Source organism: Corticium candelabrum, chromosome 1, assembly GCF_963422355.1.
Source record: "Corticium candelabrum chromosome 1, ooCorCand1.1, whole genome shotgun sequence".
In the NCBI taxonomy this organism is placed as follows: Eukaryota; Metazoa; Porifera; class Homoscleromorpha; order Homosclerophorida; family Plakinidae; genus Corticium; species Corticium candelabrum.
The window spans coordinates 8,994,076-9,017,519 of record NC_085085.1 but is presented as its reverse complement, the minus strand read 5'-3'; the positions used below and the strand labels follow the sequence as shown (position 1 = coordinate 9,017,519).

At 38.1% G+C, this 23,444-nt stretch overlaps 2 protein-coding genes across 4 annotated transcripts in view; one reads left to right on the top strand and one right to left on the bottom strand.

Moving 5' to 3' along the window:
* Window positions 1-541: 541 nt before the first annotated feature.
* LOC134197258 (polyadenylate-binding protein-interacting protein 2B-like) lies at window positions 542-1,883 on the bottom strand. Its single transcript, XM_062666545.1, has 2 exons — window positions 1,523-1,883; window positions 542-766 (listed from the first exon to the last, which is right to left on the bottom strand). Exons 1-2 carry the CDS (start codon window positions 1,823-1,825, stop codon window positions 731-733), a joined length of 339 nt encoding a protein of 112 aa, XP_062522529.1. The 5' UTR covers window positions 1,826-1,883; the 3' UTR covers window positions 542-730.
* Window positions 1,884-2,146: 263 nt separating this feature from the next.
* LOC134180457 (protein RRP5 homolog) overlaps window positions 2,147-23,444 on the top strand; it is a 34,265-nt gene continuing 12,967 nt past the window's right edge. Inside the window, exons 1-33 of one of the 3 annotated variants that reach the window (XM_062647620.1) lie at window positions 2,147-2,258; window positions 2,324-2,464; window positions 4,275-4,547; window positions 4,698-4,923; window positions 5,620-5,732; window positions 5,790-5,861; window positions 6,462-6,575; window positions 6,652-6,852; window positions 8,724-8,794; window positions 8,854-8,910; window positions 9,311-9,371; window positions 9,432-9,578; window positions 9,849-10,054; window positions 10,958-11,060; window positions 11,118-11,138; window positions 11,346-11,378; window positions 12,106-12,144; window positions 15,269-15,487; window positions 15,547-15,624; window positions 16,023-16,118; window positions 16,177-16,245; window positions 16,303-16,459; window positions 16,517-16,569; window positions 17,198-17,282; window positions 17,347-17,477; window positions 17,551-17,664; window positions 20,388-20,467; window positions 20,523-20,642; window positions 20,710-20,806; window positions 20,858-20,940; window positions 22,089-22,151; window positions 22,208-22,325; window positions 22,880-22,963. In XM_062647620.1, coding sequence (XP_062503604.1) covers window positions 2,148-2,258; window positions 2,324-2,464; window positions 4,275-4,547; window positions 4,698-4,923; window positions 5,620-5,732; window positions 5,790-5,861; window positions 6,462-6,575; window positions 6,652-6,852; window positions 8,724-8,794; window positions 8,854-8,910; window positions 9,311-9,371; window positions 9,432-9,578; window positions 9,849-10,054; window positions 10,958-11,060; window positions 11,118-11,138; window positions 11,346-11,378; window positions 12,106-12,144; window positions 15,269-15,487; window positions 15,547-15,624; window positions 16,023-16,118; window positions 16,177-16,245; window positions 16,303-16,459; window positions 16,517-16,569; window positions 17,198-17,282; window positions 17,347-17,477; window positions 17,551-17,664; window positions 20,388-20,467; window positions 20,523-20,642; window positions 20,710-20,806; window positions 20,858-20,940; window positions 22,089-22,151; window positions 22,208-22,325; window positions 22,880-22,963 — 3,636 coding nt within the window. In that variant the 5' untranslated portion in view covers window position 2,147. Of the gene's footprint in view, window positions 2,259-2,323; window positions 2,465-4,274; window positions 4,548-4,697; window positions 4,924-5,619; window positions 5,733-5,789; window positions 5,862-6,461; window positions 6,576-6,651; window positions 6,853-8,723; window positions 8,795-8,853; window positions 8,911-9,310; window positions 9,372-9,431; window positions 9,579-9,848; window positions 10,055-10,957; window positions 11,061-11,117; window positions 11,139-11,345; window positions 11,379-12,105; window positions 12,145-15,268; window positions 15,488-15,546; window positions 15,625-16,022; window positions 16,119-16,176; window positions 16,246-16,302; window positions 16,570-17,197; window positions 17,283-17,346; window positions 17,478-17,550; window positions 17,665-20,387; window positions 20,468-20,522; window positions 20,643-20,709; window positions 20,807-20,857; window positions 20,941-22,088; window positions 22,152-22,207; window positions 22,326-22,879; window positions 22,964-23,444 lie in introns of all 3 variants that reach the window. The other 2 variants (XM_062647627.1, XM_062647613.1) reach the window with 2 other exon arrangements.

Below are 23,444 nucleotides of genomic sequence, written 5' to 3'. Positions count from 1 at the left end.
GCATGGCAATAATGGTGAATCACATTGTTGAATGATTTCATTTTGCTCTTGACTATATTCACCAGTTCCCTGAAGAGCTGCAGTGCTCTTGAATGTTTGTTCATGGTGACTACATAGTAGTTGCCTCTTTTCTCACCTTGCCAATCTTTGTGGCAGCCAAAATCTAACATAACTTATAAGATGAAACATTGGCAGAGAATTTATTTGGTGGATTGACGCATTTTTCAGCAAGTGCCGATATAAAATCCGCCATTAATTTGGCCACCTGGATATGTTATATCACGCATGTGGCTCTTCATCAATACAGTAGTTGGAGACCAGTAAGTTATGGAAAATTTTAGTACATGGGGAACATCATACATGTAGTTTCGCGAGCCACGCCCCATTTGCTATCATACGCATACATGTATGTATATATATATATATATATATATATATATATATATATATATATATATATATATATATATGAAAAAAGATGTACATGTACAGTACAGTGCCTATAAGATGATTTGCAGTGATATTTAAACTCGTAGTCAACTCAGTATTTTCAGATTATTGATAAGACAAATGCTATACACAGTCAGCCAGTTCCAATTTCGGTACGTTCGTTATCTTCTAAAAAATTAGTAAATGAAATGACACTAAAACTGCCTCACAATGTGGTTTAGCTGTGACTAAGACAGTTGTGATATGACTTCCCAGCTAGTGACAAATACAACTAATGCAATTATAGCCCATCTTTTTCTGACTCTGCAGGCTGATCCTAAACACAAAAATTGCAACTGTAATTATTAGTAAACCGAATTAAACAGTAACTACATCATTATTTGCACTGAAACAAAAAAAATCAGTTGTATCTATACTGTAGTTTTATGGAATAAGGTATTCCCCCTCCAACTTGCATGGCTACACATAAACAGTTGCACTATCTTCTACTGCCTGTTTTCTTTCATAAACTCATAATAGTACATTATACACCCTTTCACAATCATGAAATCAGTGTTCTCAGTATCAAGTGTTTAATCTAAATCAATGTTTTCCTTGCATGGGGAAGAATTTACAACTTGAAGTAGAGATGACAGGTACCTATCACAGCTAACTCTGATCACATTATTAAATGATTCCTTGCCCTTGGATTTAAATATTGTATTGAAATTACCAAGCAGAACCAAATCCATTCAATTGTAACAATTTCACTTACATTGTTTGTATAAGAACTGCATCATGCTGTATAGTGTGAATGTAAGAAACAAATGTCTAGTTACCAAACATGGTAAAATGTCATAATTGCAGATTGCTTGGACTAAAATCGACATAGGTCTTGTTTAAACGCAAATAATGTAATTAATTAACACTTAGCGCAACTGCAATTAATTACAACGGAAAACAAATTTACAAGCGGGGGAATACATCAGGTGGTGCTGTGGGCAAGGTGCCAATTTTTTTCCTTGTCTTGCGTGGCCAGACCCTAATCCCTCGTATCGGGACTAGAGATTTCGTGCAAATCAACAACTCTTGCCTGTTTGTCGGTCACTCCATTCACCACTGGAGAGCTACTCATCAGAGCGGCGTTGGTGAGGTGGCGTCCTTCAATACAGTCCTCTTCCTCCTCCAGCATCTCTTCCAGCTCCAGCTCCTGAATTTCTTCTTCTAATATCTGCTGTTCGAACTCCAAGTTCACTTTGTCTTCGTTTTCCATCCACATAAATTCCTCAAATTCATTGCCGATCTTCTTGTCAATGGCGGTCGTCTCCGAGGTGGTCGCCTTCGGGCTCGTCTTCTCTGAAGTGGTTGTTTCAGTCTCTGTCGTCTCTGCACTCATCTCGTCAATCGCAGACTGTCTCACAAATCTCGAACCAATAGGCACCCTAAGGCTAGGTCACGTGATGATTAGATATTAATATTCATTAGCCTACGTACCAAATTTATGTACACCTAAGTCTTTAACCTGTATGTAATGTGGAAACTTACTGTACAGTACATCTACGTAGTTCATCCTACATTGTTATACCCAAATTTGTCATAAAATTTAGCTAGACCCTACAATGTTACAATATTGACGTGGCTAATAAAATTACACAATATATTATGGTCTGGAGTGCAAGGGTTCATGATTATACGGGATTTCGCATTCATTGTGTTAAATGGCAGGCAAAGAATTTCCTCGCGGTGGTAAGCACTTGCTTACTCCCTTAGAGGTTCGCAGTGTCAGAGAACAAGCAGAAAGAGATGTTCTGTTTGGTGGAGAATCAACGGTAGGTCCTAACCCAAATCAACTAGAATTTTCAGTTTAAATTTTAGGTTTGCAAATCATTGCTAGAATGCCTTTTCACATTCTGAAGAGGTGGCAGAAAAGAAAGACCTAAGAAAGAGTAGTGGAAGGAAGAGAAAGCTTGGAGCTGCTGAGAGTCCGCAGCAAGTCAAGAGGAGCAGGAAGCACGGAGACACTCTGTCATTCAAGGTTATAATAGTGTGGTGATGTAATTAATAATAATAAACATATAGTTGGGTGAGAGATGAATAAACAAAATTCTGTACTGTAGGTTTGCTTTACGAAATTAACTTCATGTGTAGGTCTTTGTGTTGCATGGGATGAAACTTAAAGGGGCACGCTAGCGCATGCGCATTTTATTGCTTTGAGGTGGGTGCACTTTTTCAAACATTTAGTGTACCCACGAGGACTTAGACGTTCTACTTGGCATGTAGGCAAAGCTGAATGAAGTGTCTATAGCCTGAATTGGAAGGATCAAGAGATTGCAGTAAGAGGTTGCATTAGACCGTATCTTTAGTTCTCAGAACTTTTTGTCTAAAATCTTAATTCTACGGAACTGAGGTTGCTACACTGCAGTTTTGGTAAAATTTGACAAGCACTTTTGCATTTAGAGCCAGATCAGGGTTCTTTACTTTATGCACGTGACCAGGAAAGCATGCGTCTTGTTTTCGTCTGTTGCATCTCCCCTATTTATGTCTTCCTGTGAGTAGCCAAGCGCACTCAGTTTACAGCGAGCACCAAATTTTGCATTGTTCAAGCTTGCATTGCTGCCATGCCCGTCAATCGGCACTAACATAGCCAGGTTTGTAGAAGTTTGTCTGTTAACCTTTCCGCATGCACAACCTATAAACAGCACTAGGAAGGGCTTAATGGTGTTTAATGTAGTTAGATGAGGTTGACTCCATCTTGTGAGCTGGCGCGCGTCTTGCATGTGGGGTTGGTACTAAAATTAGCATGCATGCGTTTATCATTGGCACGATAATTCAGTCCTGGCTTTTGTGCGCTTCTGCCATTCCTAGCGCATGGTGAGGACGCCTCTTTTAACATATCAGCATCCATTGTCCTGTTCAGCCAGTATTTGTAGTTGCGACTCTCTTCTGACACCAGCTGTCATTCTAATAGACTACACACAGAGGCCTTGTCTGCACGTGCTCATTGCACGACAAAGTTGTGGTCCATGTGTGTTTAGTTTTGATCTTGACACTTATGATACAATGCATTTTTAGATGGCAGATGATCATATCCAGGTTTGTTTAATAGATATTACCCGAGTTTCAAGAAAATTAACCCAATGGGCATGCATGTGCGTGTGTTCGTATGTAAGAGCATTCCTCCAAGAGAGGCGAGTCGCAATACCACCAAATTTGCTCACAGACACCAAATCAACGGAGCTCGACAGTGAAGCTGCCGTTGTCTTTTGGAGTTCTCAAGACGACACGATTTCTTGCCGATCAAACCCATCTCTACTTGCACCCATTCAAGACCTCGGACCGTACGCACAGAGATTGTCGTTTACTGCCAGCAACATCGGAAAAGTCAAGATATTTTCCAGTATATCCGAGTCCTTGAAAAATACGCCTACCTTCGTCTGTCCATGTATGTGTGTTGAATAGCTGCCACATTCGATACACCTGTTTCCTATAACGGCAGCAACAACGTCTTCGAAGTGACGATGTCCAATAGGACTGTCGAAATGGCTGCAAGATGAGACGTGACTTCCAAGTTTCTGCTACCCAGTTATATTTCTCTGAACGGGATTTCTAGGAACAATCAATAATCTAATCAGCCTGGGCGGAAAACGGGATCTCATCTAGTCATTCATAAATTAACTAAGTGGTTCTTGTGTTTGGAATCTGTTGTTTATTTTTGTTACCATGCACTTGCAGGAACTTTTCTCTTGTTTGAAAATTTTTGCTGCATTTTTTATACATTGTATGTATGTAACTGATATTAGAATACTATGTTATCTTAGCATGATTGCAATGGCCATGTTTTGCAGAAGTTGCAGGTTGGGTGTTTGCTGCTTGGTGCTGTGAGGGAAGTTGGTGAGCACGATGTTACAGTCAGCTTGCCTGCGGGACTTAGTGGATTTATTCATGCTTCGGATATTTCTACTACTTTTTCTGATCGATTGCAACAAGCCAGAGACAAAGCTGCAACTGTGGAGCAGATAAATGACAAAGATGATGATAATGATGAAGAGATTGAAGATGACGTCCCCAACTTTTCGGATATATTGAATGTAGGAAGCTTGGTTCGATGCTATGTTCAGGTACAGTTATATGACTTGTGATTTTTGTGTTTGCTTTATGTGTTGAGTGTGCATGTGTGCATTTATGTTGTAATAGAATTTGTGAATGTTCAATGAATCATAATGTGCATATCTTTCTTGTTGTTCCACTGAACATATTACTGATTGTAGAATATAAAGTCATCTCCCAATAAACATCATAGAATTCAACTATCTACGGAACCCGGGCTTGTCAACTCAATGTTAAAGTCCTCCTGTGTTCAAGAAGGTCTTGTTCTATCAGGATGTGTCACAAGTGTGGAAGAACATGGATACATAATGTCATTTGGCATTGAGGGACGAAATGGATTTCTGCAAAATAGACATGCTAAGAAGTACATCAAGGATAAGAATGGTGGTAAGTTAATGCCAAGAGTTATGTAGCTATATGAACATTTCAGCATTCTTACAGACTTGAAGCACACTGACATTGCAAATATGCTATGTTCCTTAATTTAAAGAATGTCAGTGATGGATGATAAGCAGTACAGAAAATTTTAAATTAGATTGTCTAGGGATAGCTATATCATTCAGAGTCAAGAATAAACTGTTAATTGCTGTTGAATCTGATACTAAGAAAGTACCACATTTTGCTGAAAAGGCAATTAACTACTAAATGGTATGAATGTGCTAACATACGTACTGTGGATTTAGAAAATATATATAGAAGAGTTGGTTGCCAAGTGGTATTTGAGGAAGAGGAGATAATCATGCTGAAAACTATGAAAAAATTAGGGACTAACACAAATTTGTGATAAATAATGGAAGTAGACAAGAGTGTATGTATAGTGTTTTGTGTTAGAGGGACAGTAGAGCAACAACTTATTTGTCTGTTGAACATTAATATGTGTGTGCAGAGCTCTCTGTGCAATAAACACTGTGTTTGAATAGAAGGCATCCTCGAATAGAAATTTTATGATGGGTTCTTTCAAAAGAAAATGTGCTAGGTATGCATGCTTAAGGCAAGTTCATAGATGTGAAACTATTGCTTTACTTTAACCAAGTGTAAAGGGGCTATATTGAATGGGTTAACCATTTGGTGTTGTGCTTGTAGGGAAGCCATTGTGCGTTGGTCAAGTTGTTGACTGTTGTGTCCTTTCATTTGAGCCTTGTGAACTGAAGACAGTGCCGGTCACTGTCAATAGTGATGAAGTCAACAAGACAGTTGTTTGTCAAGTCATACCGACACTAATTTGATTGTTTGTAAACAATGTGTTATGCTAGATGACTGCGAAAATGATGTTGAGTATGACAATGCTTACACCTGGAATGTTAGTCAATGCAACAATTACAGAGGTATGTTTATGTTTAAAATGTGTTACAGAAGTTGAAACTAAGGTAAAGAAAGTTTTTCATTCAATAGACTCAGTACCACAGTGTTGATATTCTAGAGTTGCATAATTGATGTCAAATGTCTGTCACTTATACTGTGTTCACACTAGCAACTTCAGAACCCAGCCAGACTAGATAAATTTTTTAAAGATTGCCATTACTTTACTGTACTAAAATACTTGATAAAGGCCTCATTTTGATGCCGATTTTGGTCATCTAGATCAATTTTCTACTATACCTGGCACAGTTATGAAGTTTCCACTGTGAACGTGGTATTAGTAAAGTGCTAAGTCCAGTCTGATTTCGTTTAGGTATTGGAATTAGTATTCACAAAGTATTAACCTCCAATTAACTTGATGTGACCATTGTTGCTGCACAATGTAGAATTAAGTATTTTGCGGTCTCACGTGGTCTCTTGTACAGTCATACGTGTATATATATATATATATATATATATATATATATATATATATATATATATATATATATCTTAGTTTATCACATTACAGTCGTTCAATGTTTGTACTGAAGATTGTTGTTCTTGCTGTTTTGTACATGTTGTAGGTTTTTGTTGATGGGCTCGCTGTGTCATTTTTGGGTGGATTTACTGGTTTTGTTAGTAATGACCATCTGTCAGGTGGACACATTTCAACAGACTGTTACAAGCAATCACAGAAGGTAATACCTTATTGTAATGTTTTGAAGCTAGCATACTGGACTCTCTCTTGACAAAATACTGTGTGTGCATTTACAGTTGAAGGCTAGGATCATGTACATTAATTTTGCAACTAAAACAGTTGGTCTCAGTTTGAAGAAGTCTATTGTAGAGAACAAGCCTGAGACATTTGAGGAATTGTCAGTTGGTGATATTGTTGAAGAGGCAGTAGTGTTGAGGATTAGCTCAGATGTGGGACTTCTGATGCAATTGAATGAATTCCACAAAGGATTCGTACACGTAAGTCTTATGCTTGACAGTTTTTGCTCAATGTCAGCAGTACACAGTCATTCCTATTAACATTGCTTTCATCATGTTGAGATTACAACCATCTTATACACCTGTGTTCTTTGCTTGAAATCTGTCATGCATCACTCTTATCCACTGTTATCCAATCGTAGCAATTATTGAAGCCAGTGCTTCAGGTAGGAAATTGGACACAGAATGGCACCATGGTCAATTTTTAGTCCTTGGCCTAATTATATGAGTATCTTGTCACATGATTCATTCCCAGCCTTCTTCTAGCATAGTTGTCATGTCATGTTGTGTGGCTTCGTATTTAGTGACTTTGTGATTACAGACATCAAATCGCTTCAGATGTAGCACTAGACCTTTACCCGACGCATGAAACATTAGGGATAGTAACACCGGCTCGTCACGTGACATACGTATGTACGTACGTACGACCGACTAATCTGCTAGGCAAGGGCGTAACACATGACCAAATAAATAATGAAACTTGTGATAGTTATTTATTACTCACGTCATAAGATTCTGCTATGAAGTAATGAACATGACATTATTTCAAACTTGCACATGTCATTTGGCTGCATTCTCGTCAGTGGTAGCTACCGCCTTTGTTTAGAACTGTACAAGGTTCTGTTTCTGGCTGCAGTCCTAAGATCAAGTAAAGTCATTGCCACTGAGGCATTGCCTCCACGTGCTTTCATATGTAAAAATTAGTGATTTATATTGGCAAGTATGGGTGTATTAGGCTTTACTAAGAATTTGTTGTAATATTATTATGGTAAATGTTATCACTACAAAGTAGCATGATTGTAATGTAAGTATACCAATAGCACTATAATATTGGAAGTCGTTTTGCAAAATTGTGTGTGTGTGTGTGTGTGTGTGTGTGTGTGTGTGTGTGTGTGTGTGTGTGTGTGTGTGTGTGTGTGTGTGTGTGTGCGATAGCTCAGTTGGTTAAAGAGTCATCTTATGGAGTGATGACATCCAGGACCTTGCAGGGTTGCAGGTTCAAGCCACAGTGATGGCAAGCTATGGCATAATTTTCTTGGGCAAGAAACATACACACAATTGCCTCTTTCAACTCAGGAGGAAAAATGAGTACTTGGTCTTTGACTGGGGTGGCAAAGGCCTCCGACTGTGACAAAGTCCGTCAGCCACTGGGGTTTGGGTGCGACTTCGGGTGCCCGCACCACAGTTGGCATCGCAGTCAGTGCTCCTGCGAGCACCTGGTTGGCTTCAAGAGATTGCTTAGCACGGCCCATAGCTCCTGCTTAGTGCAAGCGTGGATATGGGCAAACTGTGGATTTGTAGTTTTTCCAGGTAATTTGAGGGTTAGGATTAGGGTTAAGGTAGGGTTACGGTTACGGTTAGAGTTAGTGTTAGGTATGTATGGTTTGTATTATCGATGCATGGATTGTACAGGCAATACATGGATTGTCCAAATCTGCAGTTTGTGCACAACATATATATGTGGTGCTTCTTGTCATGCCTTGTTTAATCCCAGTGGAACACTACTGAATTCATGTATTTTTTGTACATTTGATGCCATGTTGCATGAGTCCACTTCTTGGTTATGACTTAGCAACTTCTAGACGTTTGTAGTGTACTATTGGCAACAGTCTCATACGTATTTGTTAGCTATATGATACTAACGACTTGCATATTGTCTGTTGCTCATCTAATAATATGCTGTGTGTGTGTGTGTGTGTGTGTGTGTGTGTGTGTGTGTGTGTGTGTGTGTGTGTGTGTGTGTGTGTGTGTGTGTGTGTGTGTGTGTGTGTGTGTGTGTGTGTGTGTGTGTGTGTGTGTGTGTGTGTGTGTGTGTGGTAGTCATAATATTGCCAAATCTTTTCTGTGTTAAGATTTCTCGTGTATCTGACAATCACACTGAAAAACTGCAAGCAAAGAAATACAAAGTTAATTCAACTCACAGGTGCTTCATATGATATACAGTCTGAATTAGTAGTGAAAATTATTGTGTTGACTTGACAGATGTCGTATACTGGGTTTCAATACATTTGATGGCTTGGCTACACTCTCAATGCAAAAGTAAGTCATTTTGTTACCTAACAGTTATATAACTTAGTTGACAGCTCTGCTTTAAGCTTGAACATTATACGTTAACAAAAGCATGGAGTTTCAATGTTGTAGGGTAATGTAGACTACCAACAATAACATTGCAACTACGCCAGTGCTATTTGAAATTAATCAAATCGTCAAATACATTTGCTTATGTAAACCACACAGTATTAAAAGGTCGTGTTACAAATTATTAATCTTCAATCATGAACAAGATTGCTGTGGCAGTTTATGAAGATGTCCCTTGTCTTCCATGTAGCAATGCCTAGATACATGATATGGTGTTTTTGCTTTTTTAAATACTGTTTTTCTATGTGATTGTCTATTATGTTTACTGTGTTAGTTGAATTTGTTGTGTGTTGTTATGTAGGTCTGTTTTAGAAAAGGCTTTCTTGAGATATGCAGATATTGCAGTTGGCTCTGTCATTACTGTAAGTTAATTGAATTACCTAATAACAGAGTATAATCAATTGATGTGATGGAAATTGCAGGGCATTGTTCAGTCCATTGAATCGTCTGGTGTTCTTGTTTCGATAACTGATCATATTTGTGGTTTATGTCCACTGATGCACTTGGCTGATGTAAAACTAAAGAATCCAGAGAGAAAATTTAAGGAGAAGAAGATGATGAAATTTAGAGTAAGTTGTATCTATGGTGGTGAGACTTACGTGAGTCAAGGGTAGAATATAATTTTTGCTCTAAGCATGGCTTTTAACATGGTGACAATCTTTCTTAGCTAACTCAGATTACTATGAGACCATTTGTTGAAATTTGTTTACAAACAACAGTATAGTTATTGATTGTTTGGCTTGCTGTCTGTTTTATGTCTGGTTGTTTTTGTTTTTATTGTCTCTTTGTTTGTTGTCACTGATTTTGCACATGATCAGGTTTTGTATTGATTGGCATAGGTGTTAGAGGTTAATCCTTCTCGCCACAAGCTCATCCTGACTCACAAAAAGACTTTGCTTCGGTCACAACTTCCAACGTTGGCATGCAAGGAAGATGCTGTAATTGGTGGCATCTACCATGGCACTATAGTTTCTGTGAGGCATTATGGTTGTATTGTGGCTTTCTATGGTGATGTCAAGGGGTTACTCCACAAAACAGAGATTGGGTAAGACCATAGGTGTTTGCTACTATATGCTGCACATGTAAAGTATCATATCACATTGTAATTTTAGTTGATTGACTAATTTGATAGTGTTATTGAGGCGTTGTGGCAAGTAGAATATTTTTGGTACAGTTATTTGCAGGTGTATATAACCAATCTATGAGGCGATATTTCAACATTATAAACAAAAGGGCTGTATAAACAAAATGATTGCACTGTCTTGATTGGTGCTTGTCTCGAGTGCTTAAAATATATATAGAAAAGGATGCTGTGTATGAGCATTGTACTGAATTGACTGCAACATTTAGACATATTTGTCTTTTTAAAACATTACCAACTTTGCAGTGCCACTTTAGCAGACAGGAATGGACTCTCTGACTCCCATCATGGCAACTTTCGATCAAACTGATGTGCAAGAGTAGCTGTTGCTGGAATGGACACGTTTTGATTTTATTTATCATATGATGAATATTGGGAGCTAGGAATCAAGCCAAGGGAAATTGTTTGGGCAGATGCATTGTCCTCATTTTGTTTGTTTTCTATGATTTCTTGATCTTAGTCAGTTGGTACAAAGCATTAAACTAACTTTTTCGATCTTAGTGAAATTTGGCTTTAAATCCATACCAGAATAGTGGCTATTGTGATACATAAGTAGTATTATGATTCGTTTGTTGGTAGAGCCTATGTTGTTATTTTATGTACACAAGAAATCTGCAAATATGACTGCAAGTACAAGTAGTAATTGTAGATCGATGGAATTTTAGAGGGTGGCATAATTTGGCTACTTGTTTGATTGATAGTACTCCTTCTACATATTTAGTGTATGTGTACATTGTTCTGTGTTGTTGTAGTGTAGATGTAATTGAACGGTAGGCCATTGATTTATTGAATTTTGTGGCTTTGTAGGTCTCATACTATAGAGGATCCCGCTAAGGTCTTCTACATTGGTCAAGTTGTACAGTGTCGAATCATCTCTATGGATTATGGCAAGTTGAGACTTTCTCTAAGAGTATGTTAGTTGCTTCAAGATGGCATTACTTGAAAAATAGTTTGTTTGTTTTTGTAGGGAGCTACTATTATGGCAAAGGTGAACCACTTTTAATCTGCCTAATGACTATTGTTTGTGGTTTTCATAATATGTAAAAGAATTGATCACTTGATGTGCAAGACACATGTCCAACTACTGAGAAAACCATTAGATGACAATGATGTTTCTGATGATGCTGATTGTCAATGACTACACTTACACGAGTGCACACTGATGTATCTAATTGCATTACTGTTTGTGTTTCAGACGGGCATCACAAGCACTTCAGCCATTTCCAAGGTTGTGATTAGTGATACGGTATTGTTTGTCTTGTATAACAAGAACAATAACAGTAATATGGCAATGCCCTGCTTTACCAATAAGTAGCCAAATGGAGAAATACAAGCTATAGTCATGGGAGGATGCATGTAGCATTTGTGGTATATATGAACACACAGAACAGTAACCACAGTTGCCCAATTAATTGTCTGTGACAGTAAATTACAGCAGACAAGCATGTTGTTTCTCTATGAACTCAAATGCAGTAACTTGTGTGCTTTCTCAAAAATTTTAAGTGTTTGCTATTTGTATTAGGTTAACTAGAGGAGGAAGATTTGTTTGGTCATTGGCTTATAATTAGTCTCATCTTTTATATGTCTATGCAAGTGCATTTGTAGTAGGCAGAGTTAACTAAGGATTTACCTCTCAAATGATTAAGTTGTTGTCTCTCTGTTGTAGGAATTACTTTGCAATAGACAGTTTTTGCTTGTTCATATTATTGTTTGCATTATGTTTTAATTTTTGTGGTAGTTGGTCTATGTCCTTGTCCATAAATGTGTTTTTGTGTTGTTGATTTATTGACAAAATCTAGAATGTGCGTCTGCCTTATATTCAAGCATGGATTAGATCTGTTTATTGGCATTGCTAATATATTAGTTTTAATACTGTTGTGGCTTATCTCTATGCATTCCTTGTTTCTATTTCAATAAAGACAAAGTCTTGACGTGATTAATGTTGTGTCCTTTAGGCATTAGTTGGAAGTGCAGTTGACATTAAAGCAGGAACGGTAATATTTCTGCCCTATGCTGTTGTGTTGTATTTTTGGTTTGTAATTTGCTATTTAGTCAGGTAGAGGTTGCTTGATCTTAGTGAATGCTAGCCTCGTCCTCGGAGTCTCTTGCGCTAGTCTTGTCCGGTGCCCGTATGACAATTCCAGGCGCTTGGAATTATCATACGGACACTGGACAAGACTAGCATGAGAGAGTCTGGGGATGAGTCTAAGTGAATGCCATGTTTATATAGTCTGTAGTTATACATTGAAATAAGACACAAAGTTGTTGTTTCTGCCTTCACAGTCAATCATAAAGTGCTTTTTATTGCCAAACATAGCGAGGCTGCTAATTCGGGTCGCACAACTGAAAGGGGCATGGTTCTATATGGCAATTCATCAAGCTCTTGGTGTGTGTGTGTGTGTGTGTGTGTGTGTGTGTGTGTGTGTGTGTGTGTGTGTGTGTGTGTGTGTACGTGTGTACACACGGACCTCAAATTTCTCCTCCCCACGACCACATTTCATTATAAGACCTACTTCAAAGAATTGTTTCCATCCCTGACTACAGATCAGTGTAAGAAAGATTTGTGCAAGTGACCAAACGGCAACCAAAAAAGCCTCATGAAGTTCTGTCGCCCCATCCTTTTGTATTGTAGCTAGGGATTGTGTGTACTTCACAACCAAGAAACACCTTCACAAGCTGAATGCCACCTACAGTCAACTATTCACACATACTACAGTATGATCAATTCTTAATTACTACACTGTGCTGTATCTAACATGGTAGATAGTAAATGTTTGCCGATATCATTTATGTGTCAACAAATATACCATACTACTGTCATTACAACGGAACTGAGTGCATACTTATACTGTACGTTTCAATTTTCTTGATTACGATCGTGAAACGACGAATATCTACACCTACCAGACTTAGATATGTAATCTAAATTACTAGGAAGTTTGCATGTTTACTTCCATGACAAGGTTTCAACAAATACTAATTGTCTAGCTAGGGCACGGCGTTTCAGTAGACGGTCAGAAAACTCCCTTCCAACATGTTACTCACTGAGAGTGAGGGAAAGATTATTTGTACAGTTAACATTTTACATCTAATTCTTCAAATAAGGTTGAATTAATTATTTTTGTAGTTACAGTAGCTTTGACACTGACAGAAGAAAGTTCCTATTAGTATTTCCATTTCTATGCTTTGTGGAGACTGTAATATGGCTTGCAAGGCTACTAGAAATCTGTCATTTTATGTGTGGTTCTTAGAGTGCTTTAGTACTAGTCATGTACAACAAACTGATTGCTATTATAAATCGTGCTTGTATAGTATTTATGCTATGTAATGATTGAAAGTGACAAGTCATACTCATTCGCCAGTTTGTGTGCAGTTTAGTGAAAAGAACACTTCGTGTGTTTATCACAGACATAGAGCTCTTAATTAAAAGGTGGTACTTGTTGTTTTCTACAGATTTAAACCACACACACACAAACACACACACACACACACACACACACACACACACACACACACACACACACACACACACACACACACACACACACACACAAATGGATGGCAAAGGATAAGGAGGTGCCGTTTGTTATGGTTATGCCCCCAGCCAGATGGTTGGGTTCTTGTGCACTGCGCAGGAGCTATGGGCCGTGCTAAGCAATCTCTTGGAGCCTGGCCAGGTGCTCGCAGTGCGACGCCAACTGTGGTGTGGACACCCGAGGTCCCACCATGACCCCAGCTGATGGATTTTGTCGCAGTCTGGGGCCTTTGCCACCCCAGTCAATGACCAGGTACTCATTTATACTCCTGACTCAAGAGAGGCAATTGTGTGTGAGTTTCTTGCCCAAGGAAATTATGCCATAGCTCACCATCACTGTGACTTGAACCTGCAACCTTGCAAGGGCTTGGAGGTAATTACTCCATAAGATGACTCTTTAACCAACTGAGCTATAGCACCACACACACACACACACACACACACACACACACACACACACACACACACACACACACACACACACACACACACACACACACACACACACACACACACCATCCATCCATCCATCCATTTGCGTCTCCTGTACACCTCAGGGTACAGGAGACGCAGGCCAAAGACATCAAGTCTACACTTCTCAAGGTCTGTCTCGACAAAATGCTGGTGATTATAAAGACCTTGTTGTTTGAAAGTCTGATGACAAAACTGACATGGAATCCTTGAGGCGGAAGAATGACAACGTTGGTGACTAATCATGCCTGCAATGAACAGCCAGGGTGGTTACAGTGCAGAAGACTCTCAGTTTTTATGAGTCGTTGCTCACGCCGTTGTTTTCTGTCATCGCTGAGGCTCTTCTCTTTGTTTTTTGATTTCTTGTTGAAATGTTCTGCACTATGTTTGATGATGGAGTGCCAAGAGTTGCGCTATTCAGCTTTCTCCCTCCAGGATTCTAACAAGTTACACTGTTTGAGGTCACCAGATACAACATCATTCCAACGACATTTCTGTCCACCAACATTGCGCTTGTAACCAACAGGAGCAGACACAGGAAGCTGTGTGTGCGCACGCATGCATGTGCGCGTGCACACACACACACACACACACACACACACACACACACACACACACACACACACTTGCACACACACACACACACACACACACACACACTTGCACACACACACACACACACACACAACACACACACACACACACACACACACACACACACACACACACACACACACACACACACACACCAGGTACACACCCATGCAGGCAGGCACTGCACTGCACTTTATCAGGGTTTAAAAATGCAACTGACTGATTAGATCATTGGTGGTAATGTTGTAAGCAGAATTCATTTAAGTTTAGGAGTTTCTGGAGACACCAGTTTGAATTTATAAAACATCTTATATGTAGGTATATTGTAATTGTATGATCTAAATTCAGTTTACTGCAAGATTTACGTACATTAATTGCATTTGAAGCATAGTGGAGTATTGCATTAAGAGTATTGTGTACCAGTTTAGCATGAAAACTATGAAAGAACATTGCAAAACCTAGTTGTAACTCTTCTAGTAGAGTTGGAAATATTACTGATTCTGTTTTGTAATTTTCAGATTGTTGAAGCTGCTCTTGCAGGTGTTTCTGCTGAAGGGCTTGATGTTGTCATTGTTCCTGAAGGCATTCCAGGATTCATTCCTGCTTATCATTTGTCGGATCATTGTGACCACTGGCATCCCATCTTGACTTCATATGGTCAAAGATTAGAGGCAGCAAGAGGAAAGCAGGAGATGGTTAAAGCAGTCGTTACTGGAAAAGATCAAGGAAGCCTCTTGGTATGGTTTGATGGTGGTTTTGGGCTTTTGTTATGAAATTTTGCTGTCTTATGATCAAGATTCTTTCAATGAAGCCAATTCTGATGACTCCTCAAGCTATTCAACATGCTCAATCCCTGAATTTTTCAGATCTGAAGGTCAGGTGCATATCTAGTCAAGAAATATGGTGTCATGTATTGATTGAATGTGAACTGTAAACAAAGTTATATTTAAAACATCTGCGATACAGTTATGGTACACTGTATTATGCTACTATTGCTGTGTATTTCTTGCCAGTTACCATACTCAGATAATGCTGCAGTCAGCATCCAGACAGAACTGTCCAAACAAACATGCAACTGGCTCTGACAAAGAAAAGTCTGGGATTGCTGACTTCTGGATATTAGAAAGACAGCCTTATTGTGCCAATTATATGCTTGTAAAATAATGGCTTCTGTAAGAATATGAAACATAGTTGTTAATAATATGGTTTCAGACAAAAATAGGAATTTTGATATTTTAATTTAAATATAACATGTTTGCTTATACTTTTCAGATTGGTTTCGTTATGGCCGGGTTTATCAAGCAGATTATGCCTTTTGGCTGCTTTGTCAGCTTTCCTGGTCGTCTAGTTGGTTTGGCTCCTGTTCGAGTATGGCAGGTATAAGTAACATACTATGACACGTACTCCAATTTGTGTGTTCTGTTAGGATTTGACTGACAAGTTTCTAAACTCACCAAGCGATGCTTTCAAAGTTGGCCAGTCTGTTTATGCCAAGGTACTGTAGCACATCATTTATGACCAGTTGATGTTTGCAGTTGTTTTGATGTTTCAGGTCACTGAAATAGAAACTACCAAGCATCGTTTTCTATTGTCATTGAAGAGGACAGATGTTCAGAGTCGCAAGGGAGATCCTCTTTCTGCCATACAGCATGTCAACTCTTATTTGCTTGAGAGGCATGTGATTGATGATTCCACTTTGCAACTGCAAGGTGTCACAAACAGGTTAAGTTCTGCAATTTTAATATATGTAAGAGTGTGGTTTACAGACACTGCAAGCTTGTTCAGCAGTATTTCATGGGGAACTGTGGTGAGAGGCAAGGTAGGTAAACAGCTTGAACAAAGTTACTTTCTAAATGCCAAAATACAGTGAACACTTGTCGATGGTTACTAATTTAGATATATGGCAATTCTTGTTGTGAATTTCACTTTCTTGTGTGCTTTGTATGATGGTTTAATTTTGTCAAGTCACAGTTATTACCATATTTATCTCAGTTGTCATCAAAGTCAGTTATTATTTTGCGATCTTATTATAGAATGACTGGTGTAATTGGGTTCTATAAACATAAGGTCTAATCCCTCAATTTTAATACCATCTTGATGCGTAATCAGATCATGCACATTACTACAATGTTAATTTTGTAGGCTAGTCATTAAAAGTGGGCGTTGATTAAATATATTAGTGCATGATCTAAGCATGCAATAACAGCTTTCAAGACATTTGATGACACTTTAATGTACTGTCTAACTTGATATAAGATGCATATGAGTGATCATCCTATAGCAGTTTCATGGTGCGGTACAGAGTTTTACAAATGTACTTTAATGATGGAGAGAAGTATGCAGATCAATCAGTAGTATTTGCAAATGTTTGTAACTTGTTTTTCGCAATAATTTTGAACAATCTGGTGCTTAATGAAGTCACTGATTTGTTTGTTCTTGGTTGCTAGATAATTTCCAAGACAGCTTTTGGTCTTTACCTGGAATTGGATGTTTCTCCAGTAAAGACATTTGTACCACCTGGTCATTATGATGGTGCAGCAATATCCTTTCACTTCCCATTGAAATATGCAATTCATTGGGTCTTGTTTCTTGAAAGATAACTTGAAGGTCAAAGAATGGGTTACTGGAGTTGTATTGGACAGAGACTGTCAAAGAAGGGTTGTTGATGTGAGTTTGAAACATGGTCTGGTGAGCGTTTTTGGTCAAGCAAGTACAACACAAGAAAGTGTAAGTGATTATGTTAGAATGCTTCTCTGAGCTGAATAGACAATTACCTAGCTATTACTGTTTCCCATTTTAGGATTTGTTTGAAGGTGGACTTGTTGATGTTTGTATTGAACTCATCAAGCCAGATTACATTATCTTGTCACTTCAAGGCAGCAGTTCCAGGCTATTGATAGCACCAACCAAAGCTGTAAGAAAAGCTGACTTTGCAGCATACATTCGATGACATCACTCTAGAGTGCCAAATGATTTTCCATACCTCATTTATCTCATTGCTCTAATTGATTAAATTTGCATACCTCACTTTGATGTTATGTGGAAGTGCACTATGTGATAATCTGCTGCTGGACAGAATGGCTCTGTAACAATGTCTCTGAAACTGCTTAATGTTTCAATAGTTGCATGCTGTTTGTTTTGTTCTAAGTGTTGAACCTATTAATACTAGTATTTTTGCTTTTGTGAGCTACATTATTTAGTATTTCTGTAGTCTCAATTACCTATGAGAGATTTTTGTTTTGTGTTTTGTGCATTTTGGCTCGATGTAGTATGGAAGTTACCAGGAACTGCTATATTGAGAAGAAGCATCCGCTTCAGTTTGATTATGGCTTTACTATACGTATACTATATGTTTTTCTTTATCAGTTGTTTTACTCAAATGATTATTACATACAAACTGTATGTTTAATGGGATGTTTTGATATCCTAGATACTTGGTGGTAAGTCTAAATACAGCTGTGGCCAAATGGGTTTGGACACTAAATAATCAGATCAAAAACAGAGTTTAACCAACCAATAAAACAACAAGAAACATGAGATCATCAACAGTATTTTCTAATGTCAACAACAAACCATTTAAATGTGTCAGACATCATTTTGTATTTGTAGAGAGCCAAAGCAGCTATTTTTGTCAGCAGACTCTCCAAAACAGTGGTACATCTGTTTGGTGTTGTTCTTTGCTCCTCTTCTTGTATAATGCCTTTAGTTGGGCCTCACTTGTGGGCTGGTGGCATCTAACAGCTGCATGATCCTTCCAGAGATTTCTAAAGGATTCGTATTCAGAGATTGTAGAGGCCAATCTGTGAAACAGATGCTGTTCCTCTCAAACCATCTCTTTGATGAAGCTGAAGTGTGACAAAGGTGTTTTCATGTTAAAAAGCGTACTTAGTTCTGACCATTTCGAAACAGTTCAGAAGCTAAAGCGAGAACAGCTTGATACTTTTCTGGAATACCGTATAAGATGAAACATTGGCCGGAATTTATTTTAGCGGTTTGCTAAGAAATTGAGGAAAAAGGATATTAGCAGATTTTATTTTGGCGGTTGGACATCGTTGTTTGGTAACTGATCTAAGCCTTACCATAATGTGGTCTTTGATGTGTTTGTGATTGACAGCTGTGTTCGTGTCGCTCACATTTCTCTAACTTACTGCATGGTCTCCAACTACTGCATAGGCACAACAGACGGCAAGCAAGGGATTACCTACCATCTTACTGATCCACGTGCCTGATGACGTCAAAATATCCCAGAGGCCAAATTAAGTGTGGATTTTATATTGGCGGTCGCTGAAAAATCCACCAAAATAAATTCCCCGCCAATATTTCATCTTATACGATATATTGTTTCTTTACATACTTTTTCTAGCTCAACCTCGTCTGAACTGGACATGCAGGCTCTGACCTTCACTCAGATCAAACCATGATTCACAGTTGGAACTATGCAGCCCTCATTTCATTCTCTACCAGGTCGTCTCTGAACTCTCACATTTCCAAGCATTGGAAATAGCTGAATACTGGACTTAGCAGACCAAAGAACATGTTCCCAAGGTTGCCTACTGTAGTGTCAAGTTTCTATGTTCTTTTTTTGTCCAGGCAACTTTCTTCCATTTCTGTTCTGATTTGATAAAAAGACTTTCTTCAGCCTGTGCAGAGCTTCAAAATTTGTTTCGGTAGATTTAATGTGTAGTTCTTCTAATGTGAATGCATTCTCATTGCCTTCAGTCCATTCCTAGTGCAGACCCATCTGATACAGAGTCCTGTTGTTCACGCTACCCATTTGCCTGAATGTTTTTAGCACTCCAGCAACCCCAGAGTATGACCCATCAAATGTACAGGCAATTTGGTGGCAGCTGAGTCCCTCTTTACGCAGAGCTTGGATTCTGATTTTCTTGGCTTGAGTGAAGTTACACTTTGTGCCATCTTTTTTGCCACTTTGTGTTTCAAAGCTGATGGAGGTGACTCTTAACTGTATACATATATGTTGTCTCTGCTGTCAAATTATGATGTCATGAATGAATATAATATCCCTGCATGTCCAAGCTTTCAACAACCATCTTAGAGAAAGCAAGTTTGAGAGATCATGCTCGACTAAACACGATATCTGCTCCTCACGCTTGAGCATGGCTAAGGGCAATACCCAACCCCAATCTCAGCCTTGCCATGCCCCAGAGGGAGTTCGTAATCACTGTTCGCACATGGTTGGGGATACCTTTCTTCCCACCTCCTCCAAGCTCAAAGCGTTGTTCTTGTGGACAGGTTTTAGACAATTACGGGGAAAAGATAATTCTAGAGAGATTGTCTGTAGATTGCTCTGATGACGTTCTAGACTTTTTGTAGAGTGGGGGTTTGGGTTGGTTTTGGGTTAGTTTTTAAAAAAGAATATATATATATATATATATATATATATATATATATATATATATATATATGATTTAGTACAGTTGTCAGTTCCTTTCAAGACAGAATTTTATTTCATGGACATAAATTGGCTACATATTTACGTGAAAGACAACATATTTCATGATCCCAAGATGTGTAATCATAATGTGTCATGCAAGATATCATTCATTTTCCTTGTGTCCGAGAACTTTTGGCCACTATGCTTCTTTCTAAAATTCCATGTTTTTGTTTTATGTTCAGCATGTCAATGATGTACTATCTTTACTTCCGGCATCTCAGCGATATTCTGTTGGTGACACCCTGAAGGCAACTGTAGAACAGTAAGATAAAATTTGAAGTGAACTTATCGATGTCATAACACAGCTGTTTACTTAGAATTCCAGATTTAGCTTCACAAGGAATAGCTTCTCTTCCTGTTGTCTCACTGCATCCTGTTTTGATGTCTACTGCACAAGGAGCAAATGATTTGAAGATAGAAACAATAGTCAATGCAAAGTCTGTAGAGTATTTTATATATTGATAATTTTAAATGCAAACTTAATACTGTTTATTACTGCTGTAGAATTTTGTCTATTAAAGACATTCAGATGAATATGGAAGTTATGCAAGGTTGCCATGGTCGAGTTCATATAACTGAAATGCAAGACAGTGTTCAACCAGTACGCTTTGCAGTAGAGTTGTGTCTTTTATCTGAAAGAAATTGTTTGTAGGGTGACAAACCTTTTCTTGGCTATTGTGTTAGCCAAGTAGTGAAAGCTGTGGTTATTGGATTTAGAAACAGCAAGAGTTACAAGTAAGTTGTCTTAAACTAATTTTGAATTACGGCACCTGACCATTTATAGAGTAACATTTATTGCTATTAATGATAGTAGTTTATTCATAAATTTAAAGCACTTAGTGGGTGGACTCACTTATACAAAACTGCAGTACATATATCTGTTTCTACCGTAGTGTCACGTATGAAAGCCAACCTCGAAAAAATAGAATAAGAGCTGCTAAATTGAAGACCTTGTGCTGAGTACAAGCTAGCTGCGTACAAGCTAGCTGCGTACAAGCTAGCCGCGTGTAGAAGCCAAGCTTTCATTCAAGACGGTAAGCACGCTTATACGTTGCACGTGCACATGCACATGTGTGTGCAGTGTTCAATGACACAGACTTGAAGACTAAAAAGATGCTGGTGTTGCTGGATGCTGGTGTTGCTAAACGCTCTTGAAACTGGCATCTCATGGTAGTCATGTTGATATATCTTAATGAATTTTGCTTTTTCAAATGGTATACTAGTATGGTTGTCATGTCTTGGTATAGACCTTGGTATCTTAACAAATCTTGCTTTTTCAACTAGTATATGGTTGTCATGTCACTTTAACGAATCTTGCTTGTTCTAATGGCATATAAGCCTGTCTTGAATATAGGCCTGTCTTAAATATTAGCCTGAATTCTAATTCGTTTCCTACAGAAATAAGCACAGTATTTATATTTGACATTACGGTATACAATAGCACTCATACATGTATATAATCCATGAGCACATTTCATTACTAGCATCAGTGCACATAAAGTACAAAGGAAATATATTCTACTTGTCTTTAGTGATACACTACAACAGGAATGTCAAAAACTAATGGGTGTGGTCTGGTTTTAAGCATTCACACTCGAAGGGAAACAATCGTGCTATATGCATCCATAGCTGTCTAATCACATATTGCAATGAAATTAGCTGAAATATATAGACAATTACACCACCTTTAGAACAATGAGTTACTTTCTGTAGAGGTGTACTTCTCTAGAATTGGTTCTGCTATTCTATTTTGGCAGTTTTAGCACCTATGCACAATGAACAGAAGTACAAAAATGTTTGCCGTGTACTATATATATTTACATTTGACTTCTGTTGGTTGTTAATTATTAGTTTATGTGGAGAATTGTATCTCTTCTGTTTAGGTATTTACCAATAAGTCATCATAATTCCAAGCATACAGTTGTGGAATTGTCCTTAAAGCCAAGGTTGATTCTTGCCGAATGTATTCTGATTGATAATTTGTGTATGTGTTTGTTTCCAGTCGAATTAATACTGCACTATCTGAACAAAGAAATGGAGAAAAATGTAATATGCTATCACCTAAGACTTATTTGAAAGATTTGACAGAAGGAGACGCTGTCACTGGATTTGTTTATGAGGTAAATTTTGTCTGTTGGATTTCAATAGTATCCTAAGCCAAGTGGTAAACTGGTAGTTATATACCGGTAGATTGAACCTAGGATTTAACAACATTTTAATATTTGTGAAACCTGTTGTTAAATTCAAGGTTTCATTAAACCTCTTATATTGAATCAGTAACACATCTGTATAAAAGCTGTGTAATTTTGTTGTTTCTGATGTTTTTTGTTTTCTGACGTTTTCACTGCTTAATTAAGTTGATGTCTAAAAACAAGTTTTTGCAACTCTGACCTTTTTTTACAAGAGAAGAGAATTCAGAGTATGTCTTTCTTTCTATTGACAACCTCTTCTTATTCAACAATTTAAAAATGGCAGCTGGACTAGAAACAATTTAAATTACTACAATAATACTGGTTGATTGAGTAACACAAGACACTTATTTGTTTGTCAGTCAGTTGTCAGTCCTGCTGTCTATTCATATATTTAAGTCAGCTGTATACATGGGTTGTACCACTGTCTGTGCTTGCTTTGCTTTATGCAACTATAGATGTACAACTTTAGTGTTTGCTTTTAGATTGACAAAGTTGGCCTGACAGTTGCTCTCACACCTACTGTACGGGGTAGTGTTGCAGCAGTACATACATCAAGAGAGATCTCTGTAAGCATCAATAATTTATGGACATTGGTTTGGTTGCACGCTATGGTTTATCTGGTACATATGCATGTGCTTTTGAACATTTACAAATGTTGTGTGCATGTGTACACAAGACTATGTTGTCTTTTTAGAAATGAGCATGCGTGCGCACGTGTGTGTGTGTGTGTGTGTGTGTGTGTGTGTAGATTTGATTCAGTCTTAAACTATGCTTGTTGCTTATTATACTTCATATAATGAGAGTGTTACATAGAAGTGGAAATCTGTACACTGGTGTTGTTTATGACATTGCACAGTAAGCATAGCAAGAGGGAACAAAAAAATTTACAGATTTTCAAAGAGTAGTCTGGGTTGTATGCTCGTCCTGTTTTGTGCCTGTAGGTTTGAGTCTAAGGATAGCTTGTTGTAACATCTGTAGTTTACTGTGAACATAATTAACACTTTTCACTGTAGCATTAGTTGGTTCTAGCATCCTTTTGCTGCAATA